General features: G+C 47.6%; 1 protein-coding gene across 5 annotated transcripts in view; it reads right to left on the minus strand.

Annotated features, from left to right (window-relative positions):
- Window positions 1-21,570, minus strand: part of LOC144762286 (uncharacterized) — a 729,681-nt gene that overhangs the window by 226,970 nt on the left and 481,141 nt on the right. For all 5 annotated transcript variants that reach the window (XM_078647423.1, XM_078647425.1, XM_078647427.1 and 2 more), the window contains one exon: window positions 16,858-17,034. In XM_078647423.1, the coding sequence (XP_078503549.1) occupies window positions 16,858-17,034 (177 nt within the window). The remainder of the gene's footprint in view (window positions 1-16,857; window positions 17,035-21,570) is intronic.

Consider the following 21,570-nt stretch of genomic DNA (forward strand, 5'->3'; position numbering starts at 1 on the left):
CTCTGGCATGAGCTGAGCCCGTTTGCAGCTTGCGGAACCAAGTCCTAATAGCTGTTCCATGATAACGCTATATCATATACTCTTAAGTGCATTATAATCCTCGCGGTTAAATGCTAACTCTGGTATAACATTATTAAAACATGTCGAGTAAGGTGTCATACGAATTGGAATACTACCCCCTCGCCAATTCTGGCGATGGGGGTAGCATTCCACCCTTCTAGAAGGACACGACATGTATGTAACTGTAAACCCCGGTTAAAGTTAACTCAAGCCTCAGCTCCACAAAATGGATGCTGCCATCACAGACACAAGTCTGACCTCCTGCTGCTGGGAGTCCTTCCAGCGAGGGAGGCTCAGACAAAGGGTTTCCTGCCTTGGGAGGTGCTAGCACCACCCCAGACAGGATTTTGTGTATTAGGTAGGCCAAGGCTGAAAGGAATGAGACATGCCTGGGGCACACAAGGTGCCCTGTGCATACACCGGTTCCAACCAGTTGCTGGGGCACTCCAGCCCCAGCTCGGCGGGAAACTGGACAAAGGATAGGGGGTGTAACCACCCCCCTTCCTGGTCCCACCCAGAGGAGGGACCTAGTCGTAGTGCAGCCCCCTTTAGCTGAATAAAGGTAGGAGCTGGTCCCATTCCCAGTTAGATTAATCTTCACAACTTCCACGAAGAAACTCTTGACCTTCGACCTCCTGAACATCAGAAGACTGAAGAATCTCCCCTATGGTCAGGGAGTGACCATCCTGCTTCGCAGGCACCATCAAGCTCCTGTGCGGTTTGCTGCAAAGTCCTTCCATCCCGGAATCCGACGATCCAGCTTGACAAGACCCGGACCTCCAGACCTCTCTGACCTCTACCCACATCCACAGCACAGCTGGGACCCGTGGGTGCGACGAGCAACGTGGAGACGGCCATCTTGAAGAAACCTGCACAGCGCTTCCAGCACGACTCCCGAGTGACCCTCGAGTAAGTGCATTGGGGACTGAGAAGCCCCACACCGACGCAGCACCTGCATCAAAGACCAGCCCCCCAGCCTCCACGAGATCTGCGTGGGGCCCTTTTGCCTGGTTGCTGCTTTTCTGGTTGTCTGGTCACTTGCCGGCTGGCTTGTGACCTCGGAGACGACGACCCGAAGATTTCAACACTGCTAGTCAGGTCTCCCAGACTGGCCCTTGCTTCCTTGTGAAAGAGAAGCACCCCGGACACTCCTGGTCCGCACCAGACGCCATCTTTGTTCCACCGCGTGGCTTGCATTAGCCAAGGCCTGTTGACCAGATCGACGATCCAACACCGCCATCAGCAGCAGACTACGTGGGACAGCTCGTGCCTCCAGCCTGGTCGTAAAGAACAGCTCCTGGTCCGCGCAGCTGCAGAGAGAAGCGACCCTTCCTTCACCTGAACGCGGCAACAGCATCTGGTTCCCTCCTGGTTCCAGCACCGTCACTGGCTAGTGACCAAGACTCTGTCCCCTTCCCTTTCAGGACTTCTCCTTCCTAGTTCCATCCTTGGAACCACCGGACTCCTCCATCTGGCTGCCTGCCAGCAACTCCTTGTTTCAGGCATCACCGGGATCAACGCAGCAAACCCGACACCACTTCAGCCCTATGCACCCGCAGCCTGCGGGTTAGGTAACTAAAGCTTCTAGGTGCTGAAGTCAGTGTTCACTATCCTAGTGTCCAGGTCCACTGTTGTTTTCCCTCCATCCAGCCGTGTTCGTCCGGAATCCGTAACATTGTAAACTGTAGCATCCATAGACGTTGGCACGCATCCCGCGTGAGAGTTTCCACTCTGCACGTGAGTCCCGTGGGCCTCCTGCTCCGTACTTACCTAGTTCGTAGCGTAGTCCCAGCGATCCTCCAGCCTCTGGATCTCCTTACAGTACTTTTCTTCCTCGCATTCCATTGTTCTTAGTATATGGTTTGTCGTGCCCCTAAGGCGTGTAAATATTGTGCGAACTCGTATTTCCTTCATAGTATTGTCATGTGCTTAGCCCTCTGATCTCATAAAGAGTTCAGAGGTGTTGTTATTAATAAATATATTGTTTATTTTCATAACCTGTGTGGTGTCCTTTCATTGGGTATTAAAGGGGTTATATTGTGGTAAAACAGCTGGCTTCACATGCCAAAAGAGTTTAGCCTAAGACTGCTTTGTCCATGCTACCATTAGGATAGCTGGTCTATAAAGGTTGACTTACAACCAATCACCATAAGGGTTGTTTGGACTGATACAAGGTGGTCACTAGAACTAGTGAACATCATATATCAGGCCAACTTCTCACAAAGGCAACCCACGCAGTGAGTGAAGAAAGCGTCTGGTGCGGACTAGGAGAGTCCGGGGTGCCCCTCTTTTGGAAGGGAGCAAGGGCCAGTCTGGAGCAACCAGACCAGCAGTGAAGATTCACAGGTTCGTCGTCTGGGAGGCCACTAGCCATCCGGCAAGTGACCAGACAACGCGTCGAGCAGCAACAAAGCAGAAGGGCCCCACGCAGATCTCGTGGATGCTGGAGGGCTGATCTTCGGTGCAGGGGCTGCTCGGGGTTGGGGCTTCTCCGTCCCCAAAGCACTTAGTCGAGTTTACCTCGGGAGTCGTGCTGGAAGCGAAGTGCAGGTTCGTTCAAGATGGCCGGTCCCACGTGTCTCGTCGCACCCACGGGTCTCAGCTTTGCTGTAGATGCAGGTAGAGGTCGGAGAGGTCTGGGAATCCGGGTCTCGTCGGGCTCTGAAGTCTGGATCCTCGAGGGAAGACGACAAAGTGAAGCCGCTGGACGCTTGATGGTGCCTGCAGTTGCAGGGTGGACACTCCTTGTCCACAAGGGAGATTCTTCAGTCTTCTGTGGAGCAGAACGTCGAAGGCCAGAGTTTCTTCTTGATGAATAGTTCAGGATAATCTAATTTGGAATGGGACCAGCTCCTACCTTTATTCTTCTAAAGGGGGCTGCACTACTGACTAGGTCCCTCCCCTGGGTGGGACCAGGAAGGGGGGTGGCTACACCCCCTATCCTTTGTCCGGTTTCCCGCCAGAGCGGGGGCAGGGATGCCGCAGCAACTGGTTTGAACCGGTGTATGCACAGGGCACCTTGTGTGCCCCAGGAATGTCTCATTCCTTTCAGGCCTCCCTACGTCAATGCACAAAATCCTGTCTGGGGTGGTGCTAGCACCTCCCACGGCAGGAAACCCTTTGTCCAAGCCATCCTCGCTGGAAGGACTCCCAGCAGCAGGAGGTCAGACTTGTGTCTGTGGTGGCAGCAACCATTTTGTGATGCTGAGGCTCGAGTTAACTTTAACCGGGGTTCACAGTTACATACATGTCGTGTCCCTCTAGAAGGGTGGAATGCTACCCGTGTCGCCAGAATTGGCGAGGGGGTAGTATTCCAAATCGTATGACACCTTACTCGACATGTTTTGATAATGCTATACCAAAGTTAGCATTTAACCGCGAGGATTATAATGCACTTAAGAGTATATGGTATAGCGTTATCATGGAACAGCTATTAGGACTTGGTTCCGCAAGCTGCAAACGGGCTCAGCTCATGCCAGAGCACCATCTCACATAATTCCAAGCACTCTGCCTTCAGGATTGGTAAGGCCTTCCATAGGAGTGACTGATAGGAATATATGTGTCCATTTTAGGGTTAGATATAGGTATACTATATCTACAGCAAAGGGTGATTACACCACCTTGCCCCAGCTGTCATGCAGCCAGTTGTGTCAGACTTAGATGGCCAGCCAGGGGTGGCATAATACATGCTTCAGCCCCTGGTAGGCCCTGGGTACAACTATGCCCTGGGTACAGGGACTGATAAGGTGGTCCAGTACCAATTGGTAAATGCACCTAAAGTACATGGTTGTCAATTTAGAGAGAGAACAGCTAGGCTGTGGGTCTGATTAGCAGGCCCACAGCCAGGGAAAGTCGTAAACCAGTGAAGCAAAAAGCAAAAATCTGGGGGGACCATAGGATTGCAGACCCCACTCTCCTACAAACACATTGTTTATCATTTCCATTTCCTCATCAGGCCCAAAGAGTAAGGATCCTAGAAATAGAGGATTCAAATGTTTACTGGGCATCTGACTTTAACTTTGTAAGATGAAGCCAGGAAGATCGTCTGACGGAGACAATGACAGTAACTTGTCTCTGCAGTATCAATAGCCACACTTAGAAATTGGTTTGAGATTAATTGACCTTCATCTAAAATTTCTAGGAAGTCTTGTTTTCTCTCTTTGGGCTCTATATCTTGCTAGTATTGCAGAATCACTGGCTGTCTTGAGAGCTGCAGCAGAAGGTCTGCAGATTTTCCTACAAACTGCATCCATCTTTTTGCTCTCTCAGGCAGAACTAAAGTTCATGAAGCTGAAAAGTGGTTCAAACGGACAGCCGAAACAATGACCTAATCTAGTTTAAAACCTTGTTTGAGAAAACGTGGATCCTGTTCATTTGCTTTATACTAAAAAAAAAGTCTTGGCAAAAACCTGGAACCTCAGGCTATCCCCATTGCTGACCCAATTCAGTAAAGATTTCAAAACCTGGCTCTTCGACTGAACCTCAGCACCCATAAGGATCTGAAGCCGCCCTGGGTGCCTTGAGACCCTCACAGGTGAGTAGCCGCGCTTAAACGCTTGCGGAGGCAGTTTTACCCTTTGGAGTCGACAGTCACCTATGCGGACGATACGCAATTAGTGATTGGGCTCAATAAAGCAGAAAGCTCTCCTTCCTGTCTTCGTCCTTGCATGGAACAAATTGCAAGATGGATGAGCGACTCCTTTCTAAAATTGAATGGGGAAAAGAGAGAAATCATGTTTTTGGGTAACCACTCCCCCCTTGATTTGACTGAAATCTGGCCTAGATCCATGGGCTCCTGCCCCACTCCCAAAACTCAGTTAAAGTGTCTGAGCATGTGGATGGACCATGAACTCAAATTTAAATCTCAGGCCCGGAAGACATCTGCCACATGCTACTGGATCCTTAAAATGATCCGAAAAATCCTCCCCTCAGGCCAGAAAAATTATGGTCCAAGCGCTGGTGTTATCCAGATTGGATTATGCTAATGCCCTCTACTTGGAGTGAGAGGAGTTGGCCTAACTGCTAAGGCGCTCGACCTCGGACCTGGGGATCTGGGTTCGAGTCTCGGTAACGACACCAAAACCTCCTGTGATTCTGGGCTAATCACTTAATCTCCCCGTGCCTAAAAAAATGAAAGTGTGTCTCCTCATGTTAAAAAAAAAAAACGTAACTTGTGCTATGTAAAAGCGCTCTGATACCTGATTCGGTTCGGGTCTAGTTCGCGCTATATAAAACTCTAAAAAAAAAAAAAAAACTTGGGCTCCCCTGCTGCTGGAAGCACTCGATACTGGTAGAGATGGCGTCCGATCTGAAACCTGAGAAACTTTCGGTGCTTTACTGAGACAGGTATGTGAAAGTAAGCGTCCTGCAGGTCGATGGCACACATCCAGTCTCCCTGATGAAGATGCGGGAAGATCTGGTGCAGGGCTAACATGCAGAATTTTTCTTTTCTGATGAACTTGTTCAGTAGTCGTAGGTCTAGAATGGGCCTGTATTGTCTGACTACTCCTCTTTTTTGGACAAGGAAATAGCGGGAGTAGACTCCTTGATTTCTCTACATGGAGGGAACATCCTCTATGGCCTTTTTGAGGAGGACTGAAACTTCGTCCGGCAGCAGTTGACTGTGGAATCGGGGAAGGTGCTTCATTTGAGGGAAGACTTGCGCGGGGGCGGGGGGGCTTGAACCTCAGCAAATAACCATGCTGCACAATACTCAGCACCAATCTGTCTTTTGTTATGGATCTCCACTCTTCCAGATGATGAATAACACTCCCTCCCACCGGAGTGGCGAACAGTTGCGGAGTAAGCAACAGCTCAGGGTTTGGGAGGCTGATTGGAGGCAGACTGCTGTTTGTTATTGTTGCCTCTACCTCTGCCAGGGCGTCTCTGCTGAAACTGGGTTTTTTGCTGTGTTTGGGATGACCATTGCGGGGTTTGAACCCTCTGCTGGTAAGACCGCTTGTCCCCCTGACGAAAGCACTTTTTAAATTCTTTGCGCTTCTCCAAACCCACAGCTTTTACAATGTCCATTTCCGATTTCATTTTTGTCATCTCATCGTCAGCGTGTGAACCAAAGAGACAGGTGCCATTAAAGGGGAGGTTCAAGATCTTTTTCTGAGCATCCGGCTTGAGGCCTGCAAGTCGGACCCAGGCCGAACGCCGTGAGCAGATTCCATGGGAGTAGCCATAGGCTGCGAGGTCAGAAGCATCCGCTTCGGAACTGATGACCTGGTTGGCTACCAGCCCTCCCTCTTGCAGAATTTCAACGAAGTCCTGGCGGTCTGCTTTAGGAAGCTTTTCTGTGAAGCGAGTGAGGGAGTCCCAGAGGGATCTATCGTACCTTCTGAGTAGCGCAGAGGCACTGGCCACCTTCATATAAGAAGCTGAGGTGTTGCATACCTTTCTGCCAAACAAATCCATGACTTTGCTGTCCTTTTCTGGAGGTGCCGAGGATGAGGTGGAAGCCGCATGGGACTTCATGGCAGCAGCCACGATAACTGAGTCGGCAGGAGGATCCGATCTGAGGAACAAAGGGTCCTCCACGGGAGCCTTGTACATCTTGGCGATTCTAGATGGGACAGAACCTACCACCGCAGGCGTGAGAAAGGTAGCCATCGCCGGTTCAATGAAGCTAGGCACCAGAGGCAGCAGAGGTCTGGGCACTGTCCAGTGATGAAGGGTATAAAAAATTATAGAGGTGGGTACCACAGGAGTATGCAGAGAGATATTAAGTTTCTGTGCTCCCCTGCCCAGCACATCTGTAAAATTTGTGATGTCATCAATCGGTGAGACTTGTGAGGGAGGAGTAGAGGAGAAGGTCGGAGAATAGTCCCGGACCGTAGACCTCGTAGAGGACGACCAAGTTGGAGATCTTGTGCGTCTTCTCTTATGGGGCCTGTCGCAATGACTGCTGTGCCGACCCCTGGATCTAGACCGATGTCTAGACGGAGATCTTGGCCTGGGGGAAGATCTCGGCTTGGCAGGTGTTCTTGATCGTGCTGGAGAGCGTGATCTGGCAGGAAATCTTGGTCTGGAGGAGGGTTGTGGCCTCCGAGCGTGAGACTTAGATGGTCTGACCGGAGTACTTGTCCTTGGACCAGACTGTGAGAACGCACAGGAGTAATCCGAGCCTGGACTACTGCGACTGCCCGATACAGCCCCCTGAGGACGGTGAGATGGCACACTGAGTGATCTGTCCACAGATCTGGGGGAAGCTTCCGGAGAGATCTCCACGATGTTCAACCCAGGAGACGAAGAACTGTCTCCTGATGACCTGGACCCAGGTGACTCCACAATGACTGTGACTTGATCCCTCGACGGCGAAAGCTTAGACGTCGAAGACGTCTGTGTGACCAATGGTGTTGAGCGAGGCCTTGATGCTCTCGACGTCGAACGCCCACGCCGTGGTGACCTCGACTGCGATCTTCGGCGTCGAGTCCTCGACGTCGATCTTCCGCGACGTTGGGTCGACTGCAAGCCTCCATGGCGTCGTGTCGACGGCGACCTTCTCGATGTCAAATGGTGGGATCTTGACGACCCTCTTGGCGGCGGCACGCCAGCCGGCGGTGATCTGGAAGCCGTCATAACACTCAACGCTGACCCCCTCGAGGGCGGCGGAGAGTGTCTCGACGTCGACGGAAGACTCGACGGAGACGGAGACTTGGACATGCCAGCAGCCACAGACTTTGATCCCGAAGTGTGGCGTCTTGACACCGACTTAGTTGGATGCGGCGGAGACTCTCAACGTCGAGATGGTGATCCAGAAGAACGTCTGGGCCTCTTAGACGGCGACCTCGACGATGATCTTCGTCCTCCTTTCCTCTTTCTGGACACAGGAGAGCCGGAACGTCGCCATTTTTGGCCATGCTTGATTGAAGAAGACGACCTGGGGCCTCCATGGCCACCAGCCTGATGACTTTTGTCTTTCTCCAACATGGCATGAAGTCTGATACGTTCTCTGTCACCAAGAGTCCGCCTAGAGAACTTCTGACAGTGGTGGCACTGGTCAGGGTTGTGTACAGATGGAAGGCGCACAATGCACACAGAGTGTGGGTCAGCCAGTGCCATCTTCTTGTCACAAGAAGGACATTTCCGGAATAAAGCAGGCATTCTGCCAGGAAATGTAAGTGGAATACCACAAAAAAACAAAGTAGAAGCCTTAATAAACCAGAAGATGTTGAATTTTCTGAAAAGATTAAGTCAAAATCACAATTTCAGTCAAAAACTGAAGAGCTCAAGCTCCAGGATCCTCACAGAAGGAGCCGGAAAAAAGATCTGACCCAACTGCCACCTGTGGTGCATCATGGGAGCAGGGGGTCGCCTTCAGGCACGGTACCCCTACTCTAATGCCTAAAGGCAAGGTGTCAGTCTTTCTTTGTTTTCTTTATACTCTACTGTAGCCTACTGGCAAATGCCTGCAATTACAGGTTTTCCTACGGCAATAAAGCATTGTTGTATGCAAATGTTTACTGCTCTCTCTTCCTTAGGGGTTGGGAGAGTGCTACTGGGTGTATGCTAATGCACGTAATTTTGCGGCAGATTTGCCAGTTGGGAAATGTTTTAGGCTTCAAATATATATATATATACACATATATACATATATATACACATATATATATATACATATATATATATATATATACATATATATATATATATATACATATACATATACATACATATACATATATATACATATATATATATATATATATATATATATATATATATATACATACATACATATATATATTTATATGTATTTTCTATATGCTCCGTGATCCCGCACATTGGCGGGGATTATTCATAGATTATGACTATTGAGGAGTATCGAGGGATACTAGAGGTCTACAATGGGCTCAATATTGTATGCCAATTCCAAGGTGAAGCATGTATGAACAGGTGTCGGATCAAAGAGTGGGCTGATGGGAGTATTTATGTTTTGTTCTCACTCTCTATCTTCTCTTTGATCCGACACCTGTTCATACATGCTTCACCTTGGAATTGGCATACAATATTGAGCCCATTGTAGACCCCTAGTATCCGAGGCTGTTTCTTACAGATAAGACCTTCCTCAAAGATTGGTCACTCATCGCGTGGCGGTGCACCCGCGATTGGATTATCCTGATCATTACTACTGCTAAGAGGGTGGCTGATGCCATCCTCGTTGAGATCCAGGTCCTCGAGGGTCAAATTAAAACCACACTTACTAACAAACAATTCCAAAAACAACTGGAAGAGACTAATAAAACAAATAAAGAATATAGAGATTCTATTATCTTTACCAAAATTGACAAATTCAAAAAAGATCTGGCGAAGTTTTCCTTGGAGAAAATCTATCCCTATACGAGTGACAGTTTCACACCCCCGGAATTCACTAAGAGAGGCAAGAGATACGGTTCCAACTATTCCACCTCCTCTTCAGATGCTGAGTCCAGTGACTCTGAAGCAGGGACAAGCACGACACCCCCAGCAAGAGGTAGAGGCCAATACAATCGGCCTAATCGTAGGAGAGGTGGACAAGGCCCTTATTACCAACAAGGTCTATGGTGGCCACCTGCGCCTTGGGGCTATCCGCAATTTCCTCAACCTATGCCCCAATTTCAACCGCAGCCCCAATTTTTTGACAACCAGGCTTTTTTATGGCAGGGCCGTGGCAGGAACAGGGGCAGACGGAGGGGTACACCCACAGTTCGTTGGGAAGACGAATAAGAACTCCCCAGCACCCGCGGACAACGAGTAATGACAGTTCCCCGAGGCAGCCAGGAGGACTTGGTAGTGAATTTAAGTACACGTACTCCGACTACAATAGAACAATCAAGTCCTCAACAAAGGTTTGGGTTTCGTCCCAACGCATGGTGGAGACACCTTCCAATTACGTGGAGAAGTGGAAAAATTCTTCCGCAAGGTACGACTTCATTTCTTCTTTTCCAACACCACGAGGGAGGAAAACCAACAGGATCTTAACACTGGTCTAAAAAAGAAATCCACTCTTACTCCCCTATTACAACAGGTACCGCCGAAGGTTGGTACCTTTGAGAAGGCAGTGATCCACCAAATAGGCTCTCTGGATCTCTCAAAACATGACACCTTTCAAAATCTGTCCAAGGTAGAAAGACTGGCGCTCAACACTCTGTCAAAGGATCAGAGTATAACAATTAAACCCGCCGACAAAGGCGGAGCAATAGTCATTCTGGATACCACTGTATATCGAGCAGAATGCCTTAGACAGCTTGGAGATACCAACTCTTATAGGTTGTTGACTATTGATCCCACTCTGAGACTTACAGCAGAGACAAAAAGTCTAGTGGAAGAAGCTACTGCAGAGGGCTGGATAACGGGACATAAAGCCCAGTATCTGGTCACTACACATCCAGTCACTCCGTACTTTTAAATCCTGCCTAAGATTCATAAAGCCACTAGACCACCCCCAGGACGATCCATTATTTCAGGGATTGGGTCCTTGTTGGAACCCCTGTCATCATTTGTTGATGTCTTCTTAAGACCTCTTGTTTTGAAAATGTCAACCTACCTACAAGACACCAAAGACGTGCTTCGGTTACTTCCTGAAATAACCTTCGACACTGAGACTGACATATTAGTCAGTTTTGATGTAGAGTCACTCTACACCTGCATTCCGCAGGAAGAAACATTGGAAACAGTGCAAGGCTTATTGGAAGCAGAAATTCATGAGAGCATCACACCGATTAGCTTCATCATGGAGTTGGCACGTCTGGCCATGACTGAGAATTACTTTCAATTTGAGGACTCGCTGTACCTCCAAATATCTGGTACCTCGATGGGGAGTATTTTCGCCCCTAGTTTAGCCAACCTCTATGTCTACTCTTTCGAAACACGTCATGTACTCGACCACAACAATCCTTTCTATCACCATGTGTTGTTGTGGAAGAGATACATTGACGATGTTTTAGTAGTGTGGAGAGGGGATACTATCTCCCTTTTAGCCTTTCAGAACTGGCTAAATACTCAAAACCGATTCCTCAGGTTCACTGTTGAATCAAGCAAAGTGGAGCTCCCTTTCCTCGACCTACTCATCATTCCATTGGACGGACATTTGACTAGCAAATTATATCGCAAGCCTATGTCAAGAAACTCGTTACTCCGATTAGACAGTCATCATCCTCGATCACTCCGTGAAAATCTGCCCTTTGGGCATTTCCTAAGGGTGCGGAGAAATTGTTCTGAGCGTTCTGACTATGAGGCACAGTCACGAGATTTGGCGGTCAAACTCAAGCAAAGACAATACCCGGCTACTTTAATTAGAAAGGCACGGAAGAGGGCGTCCAATAACCCTCGAGAAACTTTATTGGCTCCACCATTTGAGAAACCCCCTCTGGAGAAGCTGACTTTTGTGACCACTTTCAATTCAGCCTCCACACAAGTGCAAAAAATAGTGCGAACTAACTGGCGCATCCTTAACACTGCAGGCACCAGGATTCCACCACCACTGTTCGCTTTTAAGCGGAGTCAAAATTTGCGTGATGAACTGGTCCACACGAGACCTCGAGGCATGATTTCTGACCCTGCTATAACACTATGGAATCTCCCGCCAGTGCAAGGGCACTATCCATGTGGCACATGCTCGGTGTGTCCACAGACAGAAAAGACCATGATGATTGATATAGGCACCCAACGCCCTTGGGTACTCAAGCGCCACACTAATTGCAACAGCGAAAGGGTCATATACTTGATTACCTGTCCCTGCTCCCTTCGGTATGTAGGGATGACATCCAGAAAAGTCAAGCTCAGAATACAGGAACACATGAGCACCATTAGGCGCAACAGACAAGCACCGCGCCTCACTAATCATTTTCTCACAATGAAACACAGTGCTGAGGAAATGAAATGGGTAGTCCTAGAACAGCCATATATCCCCCAACATGTGAAGGACATCTCCCGATTCCTTTTCATTAGGGAACAGAAATGGATTTTCAAGCTTCACTGTGATATCGATGGGCTAAACGACGAAATCCCGTGGGTACAGATTTAGACCTTGCCCCCTACTTGTCAGTATGCTAGCACCAACTATATAGAGATAGCACCAACTATATAGTGGTAGTATGATGCCCCTTGACATCAATACATTTTCTGATACTCATTTCTCCACAACGGACATGACTGACTACACTGGGTTCCCTTAATGTCAGCATTAGTGCTATGTTATGTTAGGGAGATGACCCTGACAACAATACATCTAAGTAGGGCGCCATTTATTGACACCGGGTGGGGCCAGCCGGTATCAAAGGCAATAGCAACATAGCCATTACGGGATGTATAACTAGCATGTAGTTGCATTCTCCCCATATTATGTACACCCCTGCTTAGTCGTCTTGGGGAGATGCCCCTGATACTGAGTGTGTGTTTTTGGCGGGGTGTTCTCTCTTGATACTTCAGTTACCCTTGTTCTTTACGTTATTGTTTTTCATATGTACTGCATTTGCTCCATATCTGCCAACCTACTATTGTGGTGATTAAACATTATTAGACACGATCTGTAACAATGATAGATGTCTCTGGTGTTTCTGGGAGCTCTCTTCTTGCAGACTCATGCAGTCTTCGAGCCACTATTCCCTTTGTGGCTCGTTGTACCCGTGCTGTTTACTTTTGTCTAACTTCTTCTATCTGAGTCGGCAATTAGCAGTTTTTCGACATTTGGGATTGGTCCATTTCGGACCAATTGGGAGTTTTGAAACGGCCTTCTATCCAATGGACCGTTCTTACTCCTTGGCTTTCTGAACAGTAGCACATCGCTCATCTTGACCCTTGATAACGATCCTTGACGCTACCTTGGGCTTTTCGGCTGCTTAGAACGGACTAGCTAAGCGTTCTGTTGTAGTCGTTTTTTGTTATTGGGTGACTCGGATATAGGTGAGGGGTGACATGGTGCCGCATACAATCGCGCACACGGTGTCAATACAGTAGGCATTTTGCCGGTTTTTCGGGAGCTGTGTTTGGTTATCGTGTGGGCCAATCAATTGTGTCAGTCCAGCCGCTCAACCAATGAGCTGTTTTTCTCATGCACAGAGCCTGGTTCCTCCCTTAGACATCACTCGATGTTCTGGCTTCGAAAGCGAGTGCTTTCTTTTTTGCTCCAGCTCGTATACACAGGGTGCTTCATCTGTGGTTTCTAACTCGTTGGAGTGATACCTTTTGACTCAACACGGCAGGGACGCCATGTATGACGGCGGTTTCATGCCGTTTTTGACGACATTGGATTGGTTAACATTAGGACCAATAGGATGGCCTACATGGCCATATTAACCAATAGGCAAGCAGACAGAATATTTTGCTTTAACTTGTTGGAGTTTCTATCCACGAGACACGGCGCTTCATATTCTCCTTATTTTTGCTGAGTTCACGAGTTCAGCAGTCTGAACAACTTTCAAAATCAAGAAATAGCTTGAATCCCTGCTTCACATTGTATATGCGATTTTCGCCTGTCTAGAGCTCTCTCTAAGCCAATCACTAGCCACGGTTTGGCAGCTTCCACTGTGGTCAGCCACTTGGCTATACAAGCGCAGTCTCTACCTGCTTCTGTACCTTCCCCTCGGCTCAGTTACAGCCCGAGGTACCGACGGACAGGTGGGTTTAACGGCGCTTGTCTAAGAAGCTACTGAGCCCTTTGCAGTATTTCATTATATTGATGGCCTGTTCTTTTGGAGTACTATGCCGACATGCTTCCCTGGGCTGGTTTTCCTGGCTCAGTGTTTTTTTAGGCTGGGCAGTCCTTTCCTTGCTCCCTTTCTTGCTTTACCATCAGCTATTGCTTTTGGTGCTTTGACTTCTCTTTTAGAGAACGCTAGACAGGTGTCATCCGTCAGCTTTGACTGGCCCATGGACCACATCCTCTGTCCACTGTTTTTTGTTTAAATTAGGTAGTTTGAGGGAGATTCATAACGAATATAGATTAATAAATCTTTCAGTTGATATGTATAAAGAATAATTTGAAAATGGATATCTCGCTATCTTTTCTATCTCCGCAGAGCGGGGCCTCCATTGTCCTGAGCGGGTGCCAGGCGAGGTGAGGCCTTTCCCCACAATTTCTTTGGGTGAGTTTTAACAATCATATCTATTCCAAATGGGATTTAAGGCCAATATATGTGATGTTCAGTTTATGCATTGCTATTTTTCATAATTTTTGCATGTATGACTCGTGTCTGTTCTTTTATATATTTTCATACAGGTGAGAATCCACTGACCTACTACGTAATACACGGTAGGCACCCACATAGTTTGTGGTTTTTTCGACAAGTGATTGATAACTTGTATAGTGTTTGTTGCAGTAGTATTTTATATCATAGGTCCTGAAGAAAGCCTTTACAGGCTGAAACATGTCGACCAGATCCATCTGATTGATAGTAATATTTGTTTTATACTATCTACATACTGTTGCTTTTAATATTACCTCTGTGATGACCCCCTGAATAAAGTACATTGCCTTGGCATCACACTAGGTAATTTTATCTCACTTTTCTTCTTTTTCTCACATTTTTTTCACTGCAACCTCTCCCATCTAGCAATGTCATATATACATCTTTTTCGTCACTGGAGGATCTGTTTTTAGGTCTTCTCACAATATCATCAGGTGAGAGACCCAACGGATACCAGTTTCTGTACAAACAATCCCAGATGACGATTTTCCGCCAAGTGGTGGGCTGATGGGATTATTTATGTTTTGTTCTCACACTCTATCTTCTCTTTGATCAGACACCTGTTCATACATGCTTCACCTTGGAATTGGCATACAATATTGAGCCCATTGTAGACCTCTAGTATCCCTTGTGTTTTTGTCAAAGTTAGATTGGGGGATAGGATACTTTGTAGGTCTTTAATCTTGCTTCCCCTATAGACCCTCCCATACAGTTGTTTCTTGTTATTGATGAGTATTCCCTGGATGAGAAATTCCGTTCTATCGAACATATATTCCCAGAAACTCCGAAAACGCCCTTAGACATGTTTTTGTACATTAGATTAAGGCACGGTGTACGTTCATTACCACAGGAATTCCCAGAGGAGCCACAGATGTTGGCCCCTCTTCAGCTCGTGCTGGGCAAGACCACACCCAAGAAACTAATGTCACAGATCTATACATCAGTCCACTCTCAGAAGGAGTTTACAGATACACAGTCACGTAGACGATGGGGAGAGGAGTTGGGAACGGCCCTTACGGACGACCAATGGGAGTTCTGCTGCTCGCAGACAGAACGAGTTTCAGCGAGAAGCAGGCTCCAGATCATTCATTACAAGTTTTTGCATAGACTATATTATACCCCGGCTAAGATATACAGATAGAAGCTTAGGGTAAGTGATAGATGCGATAGATGCCATGCTGAGGGTGCTGATTTTCTACATTTAGCCTGGGATTTCCCAACGGTCAAGGACTACTGGACCCAAGTGGTCGGTGCACTGCAGGTAATTATCGATATCGCAGTGAGGCTGGATCCCTTGATGGCTATACTTGGGTATGTTAAACCCCTCAGGGCGGAATATCGTAAATTTATTGCTATAGCGCTGCTAATGGCTAAAAGAAGGGTGGCCTGCAGATGGGGTAGGGGGGCGGGCGCCTAAGTCCGAGTCATGGCTGGAGGACTTAATTAAATGCCAGGAGCAACTTGCTACTACCTATGCGGAACTGTTACCAGTGTCATCCAGACAAATGATATATGGGCACCATTAACATGTTACTTGATCTCTCACCAGAAGGAATAGGCTGACTAAGATATAATGTAAATTGCAGAGAATGGAACGGGGGGTGAGCCTGTGGCAACTGAAGCGGGACGTTGACCAGTTATCTATAGGAGAGTTGACAATCGAGGGGGCAGGGGACACTGTTTATGGTCAAGGTATGTTATATTTATATAATTATGTAGATGAAAAGACAATATGATGCCTCCATGGGAATATAGTAAGGTGAATAACGAACTGTGATTGCTGTGCTTGGATAGACCGTCATCCATACAATTATGTTATCCTCCTGATGTCGGCCCAAACTGGACATGTACGGACTAATGAAATTGATGACCGCACTGTATCAATAGAACCAAATGATCTTGTACTATGATGTAGACCTGTAATGTTGTTAAGTAACATGAAAATAATAAACAAAACGTTAAAAAACCTAAAAAAAGGTAATTATCTGTGCCATGTCCCACCACATGCTGGCTTAAGTTCTCAACCTGCCAATTGGCGAGTTGCACGCAACAGTGCTGTAACGAACAATGATGTCGTCTATACATACGTTAGTGCATAAGAGGCTGTCAAATACGTAAGGCATCTCATTGCTGGTTACACTTACAACTATTAAACATTTAATTCAAAAGTGCATGTAGCTACCAGTTACACATTGGAATAATCTCAGAAGTATTTAGCAAAATGAAAACTCATCCAAGCGACATGTATTTTCCATGAACCTCTTTCCATAATATAAAACATACGTAGACTCAGTGTGCCAATACAAAATACTAGGATAGGAGGAAAAAAAACCTAAAACAAAGGGGATGCAAACTCTGACTATTTAGTAATTGGTGACATTTCTTTGTAGGTCCCATGTTGTAGAAGCTGACGAAACTGGCGTTCTTTACGGTACTACAGAGACCTGTAAACAGTTCTCCACAAGGATTAATACTTCTGCATGGCCAGCATAATATGCATGTAGGAGATCAGCACGAAAATATCTGTTCAAATGCTGGGCCCAGGAGACATCAGTATAAACTAAACTATCTTGCATAACTTCTTAAAAGACTAAGGAATGTTAAAGAACATGAAAGCCATACATACCTGTCTATGTCTCCTATTGTGCATGTGTGTGAAGAAGTCATACAAGGTGGCACAAATAGCATTGCAGTCTTTGCACCAATGGCTCCCCCCATCACAAAACTCATACATATTTGCTAGTGAGGCAACAGATTTAGATGGTTCTGTAGATTTGGGTTTCTCAGCAATTGTCTTTGCAGCCTAAATAAAAAAAATATATTGGTCAGAAGAATTATCAATATGTTATGTTATGGTTAAGCTTTATTTCGACACCTTGTATAATAAAAGCTATAAAAAGCATCAAGTATAAAAATAGACATTCATGCAGCAGCTTATTACAATAGCATACAAACAAATTAATCATCATGATTCACAACTGCGAAAGAGCAATATATAATTCAGCAGATCCATGTAAAAAAAAACAATTGGCACAACATTACAATGTTAACACGTACTGAAAACGGTGTGGAAGGGGAACGAAAAGTGTCACAGTATTTTCACACTTGAACCCTCTTTGGTTACACCTAATGCGCAATCCTCAGCAGTCCTTTTAATTGCATTTTTCAACCCTCTCAGTGCATGTGCATAGCAAGTGAAGTAAACATGAATTGCCATTATAAGGGCCCTTGGGCAACTGTGTATAAAAATCATCCTTCTAAATATTGTGATGTTCCTATCTCAGCCATCCTCCTTGTAATCCACGCGTGACTTAAAAACTTGGCCACTACTGCCGAAGGGTGGTCTGGAATCCGATTTTAAAAGACGCAGGGCGTCCCGATGGTTCTGTATACCCAGTTGCCGGAAGAACGGTTTTAGCCATTTGGACCTCGGTTTGGCATAAGCCTGGCAGACAATCGCTTGGGGATAGATCACGTCAATGCCAGTTAGTGGTTACCTCACACACCAGAAGTGTGCCAAACCTAAAATGGATGTATAACATCCTGTCTCGAGGGACCTGAAGCACAAGTTACTATTTGTGTAATGACATATCGGTAAAAGACATTAGTTAGTGATAGATTCCTTACCTTAGAATATCCCCAGGCGTCAGACTGGATCCGGAAAGTTTTTCATCAGCAGTACCCCAGCGCGTCGTTAGGTGGCGTCGTGCGGCTCCGCATCCGTCGCTGGCGTCGTAAGTGCCGAGATGACGTCATGGAGACTACTTAGGCGCCACCCATGGACGCGGACATAAGTTCTGTACATGACTTTCCGCACCAGGAACGCAGAGCCATGCAAGAAACTGACCACTGGTGCCATGAAACTAGGGCCCTGAAAGGGATGACCTTAACCCTAGAAATCAGTAAGCAGAAGGGGGAGGATGGGTGGGGCGGTAAGGAATCGATCACTAACTAATGTCTCTTACAGATATATCGTTACACAAGTAGTAACTTGTGCATCTGAAGGAGACACGTTAGTGATAGATTTCTTACCTTAGAATAGATACCCCAGTGGGCGTGGCTTGGAAGGCAAGCATTACAAAAGGGGGTGGTGATGGACGGAGCATCTGAACCAGCCCGAACTGCCAAGCCATGCCTTCCCTGGACCGGAAACAAGCTTCCGAGGACCGGTTTCTGGCATTCCAGCTGTCTTCAGCCCGGCTTGCTTGAATCCAGAAGCAAAGTGAGCAAGGGACTCACGTCTGAGCATACCCTGCCACACTTATGGCGGCCAAAGCGGTACAAAAGGGGGTGGTGATGGACGGAGCATTTGAACCAATCAAACACTCACACCCAGTCAAAAGATCTGGGTTTGATCCATCACCGTTCTTTAGCCCACTCTGCCACCTCAGTTCAGACATGGCTATATGCAAATCAGTCTGACCCTGTACCTCATGGGAACAGTCCAGCCCTAACTGCCAAGCCATGCCTTCCCTGGACCGGAAACAAGCTTCCGAGGACCGTTTCTGGCATTCCAGCCGTCTTCAGCCCGGCTTGCTTGAATCCAGTGGCAAAGTGAGCAAGGGACTCACGTCTGAGCATACCCTGCCACACTTATGGGGGCCAAAGCGGTACAAAAGGGGGTGGTGATGGACGGAGCATCTGAACCAATCAAACACTCACACCCAGTCAAAAGATCTGGGTTTGATCCATCACCGTTCTTTAGCCCACTCTGCCACCCCAGTTCAGACATGGCTAGGGAAGTAACTTGTTCATCTGAAATAGAAAATTATTTATAGATTCCTTACCATAGAATAGATACCCCAGCAATACCAACCCCAGAGGTGCGTCGCGAACCAAGTTCACACCAGAAAGTCCTGGCGAACAGAAAGGCTGTCCAGGCAGTAGAACGTTTGCAGAGATGCTCACGTAGCTGCCTGATAGATGTCCTTGAGGGGGACTCCCCGCCCCAAAGCAGTAGTGGCTGCCGTTGCCCTGGTGGAATGGGCACGTAGCCCCACTGGAGGCTACTACATATTTGCCAGGGAATAGCAAGCTTTGATACACAAAACGACCCACCTAGAGATGGTCCGATTGTGTACGGCCTGACCTTTCTTGGCGCCCACGTAGCCAACAAAGAGCTTGTCATCCACCCGGAAATGTTTTCTGCGATCCAAGTAAAATGAAAGCGCAAGTTTTGGATCCAGACGGTGGAGCCTCACTTCCTCCTTAAAAGGATGCAGAGGCAGGTAGAAAGTGGGCAAAGTGATGGTCTGACCAATGTGGAAATAAGAATGTACCAATTTGGGAAGAAAGGATGGACGAGTTTGAAGAACAATCTTGTCCGGATAAACAGCCAGAAAAGGATGTTTTGAAGAAAGAGCTTGGAGCTCACTCACCCTGCGCGCAGAGGTGATGGCAACCAGAAAAGCAGTATTTAAAGTTAAAAGTCTGCGAGGACAGTTATTTAGCGGCCCAAAGGGAGCCCACATAAGATAGGTTAGAACCAAGTTCAAGTCCCACTGAGGCATTATGAATGGAACAGGAGGACAAAGATTAGTAACGCCATTAAGGAAGCGCTTTACAACAGGGGACTTGAAAATGGAAGGTTGATCAGGAATACTAAGAAAGGCTGAAAGGCAGAGAGTTAGCCCTTTAGAGTGCCCAGAGCAGATCACTGCTGGGCCAAAGAAAGGAGGAACAAGAGAACCTCAGAAAGAGGGGCAGAAAGGGGATCAACAGCCTCTGCTGTGCACCATGCCACAAATTTGTTCTATCTGCAGGCGTATACCGTCTTAGTGGAGGGACGTCTGGCTGCCAAGATAACATCACAGACTTAGGGAGGAAGGTCGAAAGCTGTCAACTGTCGCAGCTCAATCTCCACGCAAGGAGACGGTTTGGACATGTTTGGGTGGAGGACCGCCCCCCTGCTGCTGCGATAGAATATCCACCGAAGAGGCAGACGGATCGGAGGATCGATGGCCAGATGTAATAGCTAGGGATAACAGACTCTTCGTGCGCAGTCCGGAGCCACAAGGATGACTTGGGTCCGGTCGTGCTTGATCTTCGTCAGCACTCTGGGCAGAAGTGGTATAAGTGGAAAGGCGTATAGCAGACCGCAGCTCCACTCGTGACGAAAAGCGTCGCCAAACGAGTGTCGCCTTGGAAATTCCAAAGCAAACGCAAGGAGATGATGGACGGAGCGCTGAAACTTTTCAGACACTCACCCCAGTCACAGATCTGGGTTGATTTGATCATCATTCTTTATCTGACTTGGACTCCCCAGTTCAGACACAGCTATATGCAAATCAGTCTTGACCCTGTGCCTCATGTGAACAGTCCGACCAAACTGCCAAGCCATGTCTTCCCTGGACCGGAAACAAGCATCCTGGGTCCGGTTTCATGTTAACACCCCACTTCCAATGCGTAGAATTGCTGACATTGCGCATCTCTCTTTGGTGGCGAATAGATATAACCAAGGCTCTCCCCACTCTTGAAAGAGACCTTGCACCACCTCAAGTGAAGACGCCATTCGTGACCTATCATGCAACTGCTGCTGAGTTCGTCCGCCCTGGCGTTCAGTGAACCTGCCAGGTGTTTAACCACCAGGGATATGCCCTGATTTTCCAGCCATGTCCAGAGACGGAGGGCCTCTTGAAAGAGTCCATGACCCCACTTGCCTTGTTTGTTGCAATACCACATGCCGGTGGTGTTGTCCGTGAACACCTTCACTACTCTTCCCCGGACAGAGGGAAGGAATACTTTGAGTGCCAGACGGATTGCCCAGAGCTCCAGAAGGTTGATGTGGACCCCAGACTCCGCCGGACATCAGATGCCTCTGATCTCCGTGTCCCCAATGTGGCCACCCCATCCCAGAAGTGATGCATCGGTCACCACTGTGAACCCTGGCTGGGGAAGGGAGAGGGATCTGCCGTCGACCCAATTCTGGTACATTAGCCACCACTGCAACTGGTGTGCAGTGCCCTCCGAGATCTGCACGTAATTGGACAGGTTCACCTGATGTGCCCACTAGATCTTCAGGTCCCACTGCAGAGTCCGCATATGCCATGTGTCATGATACACCAACAGGGACAGAGGCCATCAGGTCCAGTAGCTGGAGGGTCATCCTGACCGAAACCCAGGACAGAGGCTGAAAGATCTGAATCATATCCCTAATATCCCGGACTCGCTGCTCAGGAGGATAGACCCGAAACTGCGCAGTGTGCAGAACCGCTCAGATGAAGAGGAGATTCTGACAGGGAGTCCGGTGTAACTTTGGCACGTTGATGGAGAACCCCAACGAATGCAGGAAGTCGGCAGTAGTCTGGCAGAGGAAGACGAAAGCCTGCCTTCAACAGCC

The sequence above is a fragment of the Lissotriton helveticus genome, chromosome 6 (genome assembly GCF_964261635.1).
Source record: "Lissotriton helveticus chromosome 6, aLisHel1.1, whole genome shotgun sequence".
Classification (NCBI taxonomy): Eukaryota; Metazoa; Chordata; class Amphibia; order Caudata; family Salamandridae; genus Lissotriton; species Lissotriton helveticus.